The 10,647-nt window shown below is 39.3% G+C and overlaps 2 protein-coding genes across 2 annotated transcripts; both read right to left on the reverse strand.

Annotated features, from left to right (window-relative positions):
• Positions 1-5,547: 5,547 nt before the first annotated feature.
• LOC143853974 (uncharacterized) lies at positions 5,548-6,476 on the reverse strand. Its single transcript, XM_077363669.1, has 2 exons — positions 6,201-6,476; positions 5,548-6,114 (listed from the first exon to the last, which is right to left on the reverse strand). The coding sequence occupies exons 1-2, from the start codon at positions 6,474-6,476 to the stop codon at positions 5,548-5,550; spliced, it is 843 nt and encodes a 280-aa protein (XP_077219784.1).
• Positions 6,477-6,810: 334 nt separating this feature from the next.
• On the reverse strand, positions 6,811-8,140 carry LOC143853975 (uncharacterized). Its single transcript, XM_077363670.1, has 2 exons — positions 7,369-8,140; positions 6,811-7,283 (listed from the first exon to the last, which is right to left on the reverse strand). Exons 1-2 carry the CDS (start codon positions 8,138-8,140, stop codon positions 6,811-6,813), a joined length of 1,245 nt encoding a protein of 414 aa, XP_077219785.1.
• Between the last annotated feature and the right edge of the window lie 2,507 nt (positions 8,141-10,647).

Here is a 10,647-nt window from a genome sequence, read left to right on the forward strand (position 1 = left end):
GTTGAGTACTCATACTCAATCATTGTACCCTTTAGAAGTATCTGACCTTGCTGGATTTTTTCTTCCATCATCCGTTCCAACCCAATAGCCTCATTCAATGTCTTCGAACGGAAGACTTGAACTTCTCCTGCCAACTCATCCTTGAGGCCTCCCACAAAAGTCCCGACCAAGGCCTTCTCAGTCCATCCTTCAACCATGTTAGACAGCCTATCGAATTGTTTTTTATATTCCCGTACCAAACCTATTTGCTGAAGTTTGCTGAGTGCCGAATCAAAGTCTTGGAAGTCTGTAGGGCCAAATCTAACACGCAAGGCTAACTTCAAGTCCTTCCACTCCATATTTTTGTGAACTTTCTTGTACCATTGAAGCCATTGTAGCGCTTCACTCTCCAGATGGAACGATGAAAGAGGTACCTTCATATCTTCTGCAGTCTAATGGAAGCAAAAAAATTGTTCTGCGCGATATACCCATCCCGTTGGTTCTTCTAATCCATCGTATTTAGGGAAATCCAACTGAGTGTACCTCGCTTGAATAGATCCTGCCTTTGTTCCAGACCCTGATTCGTCATTTCCTCCTAATTCCACATTGGAATAGGTAACCTTGCCATGGGAAGCCTCATCCTCGACGGATTTCTGCTTTTGACTTTCCATAAATTTGTGAAACTTCTCTGCCAGATTGTTAACAGTCTCTTCTAACTTCTCCACTCTCTCTTCCATGGCTGAATTGTTCTTGAGTTGACTCCTTTTTTGTCATGCCAAGATCAACCAGCTCTAATACCAAAATGATAGGTACCCAAAAGTAGACAAAAAGAAGATGAAATAATGGTTCGTTTGAGAAACCAGTCCCCCGTACAATAGCACGAAATTAAGTTGAATTCTTCTCTACCTTTTCCATTAAGAGATAAGAAAATATAAACGTCTACAATGATCTCAAGTTTCAACACACTAGGACTCTACAACCAATCAGAATAAAGGATAAATAAAAGAAAACTAAAAGATAAATATAAAAGATAGCTAAAACTAACTAGCCAACGTAATCGTTGGTTATTGACATCCCTAATCTAATGTAGCTACCAGCAATATCTGATTAAAGAAATCCCAAAAATCAAGGGATTCAACAATGGAGATGGCAAATAAGATATTAGGCTCAATTTGAAAAAGGCCTGAAACAGTAATAGCTAAAACACCCTTGGCAATAATAGCCAAAAATCAACCGGACAACCTGCTTGACGAAGTGCCTAATAGAAAAAGAAACAATAAAAATTTACTCCAAAAACATGATAGGAAAATACTACACTAAATGGGAGAAAGCCAAAACGAAAGTTTTAGATTTGAGGAGTTTTGGAACTCTGGAATTTTGTTCTAATTATCGTTCAAAACAGAAAAAAGTAATATGATTTAATCAATAGACACTTTCTTTTCCATCTACGAGCTCATTGTTTGCTCGCACAAGTTTAGGTTTTCTTTTCCATCACAGTTTCTGCTAGCACAAGTTTAGGTTTGCAAACATCGACGTTGCTCCCACGACTTGGCAAACCCAAGAGTCCAGGAATGCTATAAGTGCAATTAGCTAAAAATTTGATTCCATTCCCGGTGTTGGTTGGGGCGATACCAAACCCTAGAATCGGAATCATAATTGATTCTCTTAGGGCCTGTTCAGTTGCGCACAGGAAACGGAAAGGAAAAGGAAATGACGTGGCAGAAGGAAACGGAAAGGAAAAGAAACTGCTAAGAAAGCAGAAGAGTGCGCGTTCAGTTGCCAGGAAACGGAAAAGAAACAGTAAAGAAACAACAGGAATGTGCATTCAGTTGCCAGGGAAACGGAAAAGAAACATCACAGAAGTGGTGGAAATATCATTTTGTATTATGAGAAATTATACGGAGTTAATTTGTATTTTTTCAGGTAAAAATATGGGCAAGCAAACATTAATAATTCAGTTAATTTGTCTTTTACTATCCACAGATGGGTCACATTCTGTAACAATAAGAATCACTACACACGCGCCTGTGTACACTTATACAAGGCTTTTTAGTAATTAAACTGTATTCAGATCTAAGCTTCTCTTTTCTTTACTTTAGAGTCAAGATCCTTTTTCCATGTTCATTTACAACATTATAGAGAAATGATGCCTTCACTTCCTTGTTTTAATAATGACACTTCTGTCTTGCACCTTTTTAATTAGCTTTTGATAGCTTACAATTCCAAAAAGCAATTATCTGCCAACCAAATAAGAGTTTGAAAAGTAACAGGGAAAGAGAATAATTTTCTCATTTTTATTCAAATTAAAAAGTAACAGGGAAAGAAGGGCTGATCCTTGTTACCAAAGCTTTAGATTGGTTTAGCAGGAAGCATCACCTACCCATTGTCAGTCTTATGTTCTCTTTGGATGCTACAATTCCTAACAATCTATTCACAACAAATACAACTAGTTAAAACTAAAAAGATGAGTAAATATATAAACTAAAAATGGAGTCTCCATATATAAGATGATCCGAACCTTCCGATCTATGGAGTTTTCTATAATGTACAGTCCCTCTACAGCTCGGAGGGTTGGGATGCTCCTATTAAAATGATTTATGTGCTACAAGAGAAACCCTTCAAGTACAAGAGACGCGTCTCTGTAGATGGTTAAAGAACATTACTTGAATGTGTAATATTGACAATAAAGGGCATCAAAAGGCTGCATTATCATTTTATATGAGTATACATAATCTATGTCTATGGATACAACGAAATATGGTCGAAACATCATTATTTGGAATCAAGTTCGACTGCGTGGGCAATCAACGAACAGATCAATCCTAAAGTCCAACATTGGGCCCCACAAGGGAAATCAGAATCCTTGTTTTGAAGCAACAGACATCCCATCTGTAAGATTAAATTCTACAAGAAAAATAGGATGTCCAACAAGGATTAATTTCTATCTGTAAGATTATAGAATTCATCTTCTTTAACAACTGCTGGGGGCTTTGGCAACATGCTCTCTACGCCTTCACGCTTAACCTCTTCTCAAAAAGATACTCAAAGCATTGGACCAGAAAGATGTGTTGAAGCCACCGCTGTTGACACTCTCCATTGGGGCCTGTTCGCAGTACGAACGGAAAATGAAGCTCCCATCCAAAGATTGGGGACAAATGCAAAAATGGAAACCTGGAATCAGGAGGAAAAGCATCCCACCAATCTCTGTAAAACAGTTTCAGTTGAGAAAAAATGTTAAAGGGGGTGAATTTATCCTCAAGCAATGAACCATTCTCACAGAAACCGTTTGGGGGTATCATTTCCCAAAATATAATACATATCCTACTTGTCTAATTGAGCAGCCAATTATTTATCTCTAATCTTAGAAGGAGACAATTTAAAAGCTAAATAAGATAGAATGAGATAAAATCCAAATAGAAGCTCTCAAGCAATAAAAATCTTGGTGGGTTCTAACCACCATCCTCTTGAGAAATATTGTGGTCGATCACCATTTCACAAGTGCTCAACCAGTTGAGCTAGAAGCCATATCTCCGAATAAAAAATCATGTTCATGTGGTAAATAAAAATAGGGAGCACCAGAACCATATATCTACTCTCACTTGATGGAAACATATATTTGCATAGAGGTGGCGGGGAAATGGAGCCAAATTCTGGATGAGATGACTACCAACATGGGAAATAGAAATGGAGATAGTGGAAGACGCAGGGTGATGACATTTTCAGCTTTGGATTTCTCAATCAAACAGATGTAAGTCATATAACAAGCTAACATTGTAAAGCTAAACGCCAATTCTCCTCCACTATCTCCCACACTCTTACTCTCGCTTGCTCTCACTGAAAATGTTCCAACATGTGAGCAGTTTCAGAATTCTTTGGGGAGTTTGGGTTCAGCTAGCAGATAAGGGACTGAAAAAAAAATACAGATGATACACCAAATTAGATATAACTATATAATAAAATGGGAAAAGTAAGTCCTAAAGCCTGCAAATAAATAACTTTGAACCTGCTATGAAAATTGATCAGACAACAGTTGCTTTTCTGCACAAATTATAGCGAATGCAAGAGATCTTAGGGAACAGATGAACATAGAGAGAAAGCATGCCAAGAGATCTATGCATTCACACCTATTGAAAAAGAAAGATCAGAAAGCGATCACAAAGCCTCTTTCTTTGCAGGGTTTTGATAAACAAAAGGATGTGACAGAAAAACACAATCCCCATTACAGCATGCTCTTCCTACAGATGCTGAACTTCCAAAATATGATTTCTTCAATTGTATTTGAACAGGCCACCAACTAAGAACTTCAACCCAGAAAATGCATTATTAATGCATTATTTAAGACCTTCTAAATACATATAGTCTTATATAAACCAAATCTTACTCACCTGGGCATGTAAAGTTGAGGAGAAAACAATCAACAACTTTAATGCACACAATCTGATGCATTTCTGTTGTTTGGACATTTTGGGAACAGAAGCTATATCAAGGAGGACACTGAAATGAGCTGTCTAAAAACTGTTTTGTTTAATGCTCTTTTCATACTGTCCATCATAGTTAGGTTTGGATAGTTCCTATATTTAAGCAGTACAGAATGAGGTATGGAAATTCTTCTCCATCAAAACAATCATGATGACAACAAAAGGAGTGAAATTTAGATGAATCCAAACTCTGCCATTTTTTGTCATAGTAATTTGACTTACATATGGGATGTCCAACAAGGTCAAGCTGTTGCAATCGATCCCAATAAGCTCTCAGCAGCCAAGTAGATTCGGAAAGCCTAAGATTTTTTTAAAACCCTATGCCATAGTTTGACACATTTTACATAGCTGAAAGTCAAACGCCTACAGAAAAAAAAAGTTCCATATAAAACACTATCATTCTTTACACGGTGGATATCAAGGACGGAACTTCAACATCTCCACAATATTTGATCCTAAGCCCCCTAAGCCTACCAAATAGTCCACTAATACAAAAATATACTCAAAAAAACTTAAGAAGCAGATTTTAAAAGCAATATAATGGAACCAACAAGAAGGAGGGAAACCCATGGTAACACCCTCTGTGGCACCACCTCTGCCCTTTCATTTCGCAACTCCTCTACCTCCTCAACCCTTTCGCTGCTCCGATACCTGGCTCTCTCCAAATATGCGTCTAACTGTGACTGAGCCTCCGCCAACATCCCAAATGAGCGGTAGCATGCTCCGCTAAATTTGTCAACTTGCTCATGGCACTCTGGCCAAGTATAGTAAATCCCAGGCCTCCTGCCATTAAAGACAGCATAGTACTTCTGCTTTCCCATACTCACCTAACAAAAAGACAACATATTTTTGATGAAAAGATATCAAAGCATCATCCAAATGTCAAAATAGAAAATATGCACCGTATGCCATTAACCGCCATCCAAATGTCAAAGATCCCATACAGATAAAAATAACTACCGCCATAACTACTAACATCCAAATTAAAAGCTACCAACATAGCTACCAACATCCAAAATAAATAACGACCATCCAAAATAAAACAAAGACTGTAAAGTTCATATAACAGTAACTACCACCATAACCACCCTCAATCATCCATCTGTTGCCTGATGAAACAAGCCATCTTCCTTCGGATGTACGACCTCCTCTCATCCTCCTCGTACATGATGAAAATATGCACCTGAGATGGATTTATTGTGAGGTACTCCGTGGTCCTCAACAAGATATCCTGCGAAAAACCCCCAACCCCTCTAACAGCTTCGCGAAGCTGTGCAAGGTAAGCAGGGGGACGATCACCTGTGAGGGCATCGGCAACCTTGTCCATGCTTGTTGAGATACGCGACATACTATCCAAATGTGCCCCACCGTGACGAGACCTCTGTCGTCTGGTACCATCCCGTCTTAAGGGAGATGTCTCACTACCACCATTAGTAGGATCTGCTTCTGGAGATGGTTGGTGGTGAGACATGGGGGTATGGTCATCTGCAAAGTCATCCCCAATGTCATCAAGACTGACTGGCTGCGAACTTGCTATGCTTTGATTCTCACGCGTCCTAGCCCCAGCCCCTTTCGCGAACTCGTCTCCAAAGATTTTGCACATATCGTCATGCAAAACATGATGGGTAGTGAAGTGTTTCTTATGTTTTGGATGAGCCTGTGAGAAGGAGCATAAAAAATAAGAAGATATTGGATATGATATTACTATAAGAAGATTGTATCTTGAGAGGAAGTGTTTCTTACAGCGACGTAGTCATCGTAGACCTCTCTCTCGCAGGTGACCATTTTGGTCTCATTGTCCCAACCAAAACCACTTCTACTCAGGATGATGCAAACACTCTTGTATGTTTCTTTCATAGTCTTGATGCGGTTTTTTATGTGCTCCTTATTGAGTTGGAGGTTGAAAAAGGCATTCATTGCAGTGGCCGCAGCTACATAAGCATGATCCTTAAAACCATTTGGGATTTTGAACCCCTCTGCGATTTGAACTAGAAGGGTATCTACGAGCACCTTGTCCATTTGGTCATTCCAAATGACATTCTTCCCCCTCTTCTGCGAGGTTTGTGGCGCACTTGTCATTCTGATTCAATATACACATATATGTTCGTTAGGACTCATACATCCATATAACAACCTGAGATGTATAACAACTTGAATAAATACACATACAACCATCAAAAGACACAGCATAGATCATCCAAAACAAGTAGCTACTATATTCCTTCAAAATTTTAATCCATCACACTAATAACAACAGAGTTACTTGAATAAACACACATACAACCATCAGAACATAATAAAGTTACTCGAAACAGTAAAAGAGTCATATAACCAGTAAAAGAGTCATATAACGTCAATGATGTCTACTGAAATCATTCCACATCTGTGTGGCAAGCGTGTTTCTAATTTCCTCTCCTGCTCTTTTGTCATCATCCCTTGATTCAGGAGGATCTCGTGGTATGTCCTCATCTTCCACAGTTTGTAGTAAGAGTTGTCTAGCTAGAAAGTTGTCCACATCTTCTAGTATTGAATCATTAGGCATTAAACGTCGAATATGATTATGGATGCAACAACATGCTAAGAAGATGTCAATCTGCTTCTCGATACTGTACATTGGTTCTTCATTAAGAATATTGAAACGCTTCTTCAAGACGCCAAATGTGCGCTCAATGACATTTCGACAGGACGAGTGTCTATGATTGAACAACTCATTACTAGTCCGTGGACGCCGCCCACTCCACTCACTTAGGTGGTATGCGGTCTTACGATGCGGAGTAATGAAATGTCGTAAGAGAGGGTACCCGCCATCGGCGAGGTAAAACTTTCCTACAAAAAAAAATATTCTATATCAGCAACTAGTAATAAGTGGGAACTTGTTTACTAGAATGTAACTATGTCATATACAATGTACCTGGAATAAGTGGAATCTTGTCAGCCCTTGTTAATGCATCCGCTAACACTCTCGAGTCGGAAGCCGAACCCTCCCATCCGGCTAGGATATACGTGAATTTTAAGTCAAAGTCACAGGCCGCCAAAACATTTTGAGCTATAAAATGCTTACGACAAAAGTAGGCAGGTTTGTCTTCAATACGTACTTTAGCACGTATGTATGTCCCGTCTATTGCACCGATGCAATCCTTGAAATATGGCATCCACCTAGGATTCCCCTCAATCTGCGATGGTGTCTCACCTGTCGGTGGTTTGATGAAGAAATCTTGCATACCCAAAATTGCCTTTAATACTTTGTTGAAATACGTCGAAACAGTTGCCCCTGAACGTCTAGCACATGCTCTAATAGTCCTAACCCTCTGATTATGTGCCACAATATGCAAGAAGATGGCAACTTGCTCCTCCACCTTACAATGGATTGTATCTTCTAGGGTTCCCGCCCGTTTAAATATTTCAACAAATTGACGAAAGCAGCTGACGTTCATCCGTAGCAAGTTATGACAATGTTCATCTGAATCGATGATAAAAGAAATGAACGTACGACGCGTTAAGTAATTGCTTTCATAGGGAGCTCTGAGAAGATACTTTTCATAGTACTCTTTCCAAAGTACTAAGATGGCAGCAGCACCAGCCATTAGTAGTGCGACTGCTTGCCGAACTAACTCATTCCTACGCTTCAACTCAGCTCTTCGCCTCAACTCTTTCTTCCTCCTTCTTGTAGGACAACGAGGCATCTTACTCTAAATAAGAACTCAATAACTGAATGGAAAATACAACACAATTCACAATTCACAAATAAGGCATCTTAAAAAAAAAAAAAACAATCAACATAATCACAAATAACACAATCAGAAAAACCACCAACCCCATCTATAACCCATCCATAACACCATAACCACCACCAAATTCTCCAAAAAACCCACCACTACCACCACCATTAACACTACCATATTCTCCAAACAAAACCACCATTAATACCCCCATCTCAACATTCAACCAGAATGTCATCCTACAATGCTAATATCACATACAAACAAGATTAAAATCATTAAGCAAACTAATAATGGATCAACAATAAGATAAAGAAAAAGGAACATCATAAATGATTAGAACAACAAGATAAAGATAAAGGAACATAAGATTTATTACCTTGCAAGTTAGGGTCTCTTCAGAGAAATGAAAATTAGAAATTGGTGTCCCTGCAAAACAAGGGAGATCAAATAAGCCCCTGTAACTCATGAGAAAAAAATGAATTGAATATAACTCACAACAAATGAAACACCCCAACATCTAAAAAACACAGACATCAACCCAAAAATGGCAGTTCAAAGAGGGTTTATAACTGGTTCAAAGGGTTTACAAAAATGAATTGAAACAGCAAAGAAACAGTAGGAATGTGGGGGTAAATCTGAACCCCAAGCAGATTAATCCCAAAGCCAAACCAAATCATTGTGTGCAAAACCGAAATCTTTGATTTTGAGTCCAATAATCAGTTCAGGACTCACAACAGAGTTTTCAAAATCCAAAACAAACAAAACCTGTCATGGCATAGTCACATATATCTCCTATATTTTCCCAAAAAAATAAAAATGAACGGCAATCCCATATCTTCATATCTTTATTTCTATGGCAAAAAATTTCACAATGGCAGAGAATAAATTCATGGCAGAGAAAAAATGGCCCAAAAATTTGAAGAGGTGAAGGGAGAAATAATAAATCATACAGAAGAAAGGAAGCCCCTAAACCCAACAAACCCTCACAACACATCCCCCATGAAACCCTCCAACCATGCTTACCGAGATCCAAGCACAGATCCAAGCCTCAACAGAGATTTAACCCAAGAAAATTAAAGATCCAAGACATAGAAACATAGATCCAAGCTCTAAATCCAGATCCAAGAAGAAGAAAAAAATAAAAAGAGAGGGAAAGAGACTAGCGGGAGGAAACATACCTCGAAAATGGTGTCGGAGACGGAGAAGATAACTCGTCGGAGAAGAAACCGTGCCGGAGAAGATGGCTCACCGGAGACAGAGGAGATGGCTTGCCAAAGGAAGAGGTCTCTAGGGTTCTTTCTTCTGTAGCTCTGAAAGAGCGTTTTTTTTTTTTTTTTTTAAGAACCCGTGAAGCGCGATTCCAACGGATTCCATATTAAATCCGATATTTTTAGTCGGATTTTAAGAAGCGGAAAGACCTGCGACACATCAGATTCGACGGATTCCACGTCGGACCATTATTTTCCAACTCCGGACAACAAAACATCCACTTTATGCCGTTTCCACGGAAAAAGAGGCCTTTTCCTTTCCGTTTCCACAAAAAATGCGCAACAAAACAGGCCCTTGATGAATTCTGGAATTTCCATTCTCTTTAACATGAGAGAAGGAATAGGAATAGAATGGGATGTTGGTACCAATTCTTGATTCCAACAATCCAAACGCACCGAAGCCATTCCGCAGGAGCCATTTCGTTAGGGGTGCAACTCGGGTCAGGTTCAACCCAAAAAAAAAAAAAAAAAAAAAGTCAGGTCGGGTTCAGGTTGAGTTTCCCTAACCTAGGTTGAGTTCGGGTTGAGGATTCGGGCAACCCGACCCGAGCAAAACCTGACATTTTTAATAAAAAAAATTTTGTAAGCTTAAAAACTCGAGTTGGGTCGGGTTGAACTCAGGTCGGGTCAGGCTGGGCTAGGGTTGGAAAAAAGGGTTCCTCGGGTAGGGCCAGGTTGGCCTCAACTCGACCCGAGTTGCACCTTTGATTTCATAGATGGCTAAATCAAATAAACATGACAAAAAGTGCTAAAAAAGTGAGGTTGTGCAACTGCTCTCATGCTATAGCTAACCGTGAAATTGCCTAGCAAATATGTTGAGCCCTCAGTGGGTGTGCTCTCATGCAAAAGTGAGCCGCAGAATAGCTTTACGCACCCAGCAAACTGTTATGAACCCGGATCGGTTCGCAACGTGATTTGATCTTCTTAGAGGGAAGATCAGCCTCTTGATCTACTTCGAGGGACGGATCAATCATCCTTTGTGCCCAACGACACACTTTCTGCAACAATTTTCTTCATTCATTCAAAAAAGGTTGTGTACATATTATTTATAGAAAAAACCCTAATCTAGATAACCCTAATCTTTGAGAGTCCTACCCAAACCAAACAACTAAGAAAGCAATCTCTAAGAGCTACAAATCAAAACTAATTTATTCAACCCAAGTGGGCCCATCTAGGTACGTAACATTCCTCCCCCCTTGA

Source organism: Tasmannia lanceolata, unplaced genomic scaffold, assembly GCF_043159265.1.
Source record: "Tasmannia lanceolata isolate RefF3 unplaced genomic scaffold, GAP_Taslan_0.1 ptg000020l, whole genome shotgun sequence".
Taxonomy (NCBI): Eukaryota; Viridiplantae; Streptophyta; class Magnoliopsida; order Canellales; family Winteraceae; genus Tasmannia; species Tasmannia lanceolata.

Bases quoted from the DNA above. Each gene is read 5' to 3' on its own strand.
- LOC143853975 (XM_077363670.1), bottom strand. From the start codon at position 8,140: ATGCCTCGTTGTCCTACAAGAAGGAGGAAGAAAGAGTTGAGGCGAAGA. The intron at 7,284-7,368 runs GTACATTGTATA...TTTTTTTTGTAG, and splicing joins CAAGATTCCACTTATTCCAG to GAAAGTTTTACCTCGCCGAT.
- LOC143853974 (XM_077363669.1), bottom strand. From the start codon at position 6,476: ATGGACAAGGTGCTCGTAGATACCCTTCTAGTTCAAATCGCAGAGGGG. The intron at 6,115-6,200 runs GTAAGAAACACT...TCCTTCTCACAG, and splicing joins TCTACGATGACTACGTCGCT to GCTCATCCAAAACATAAGAA.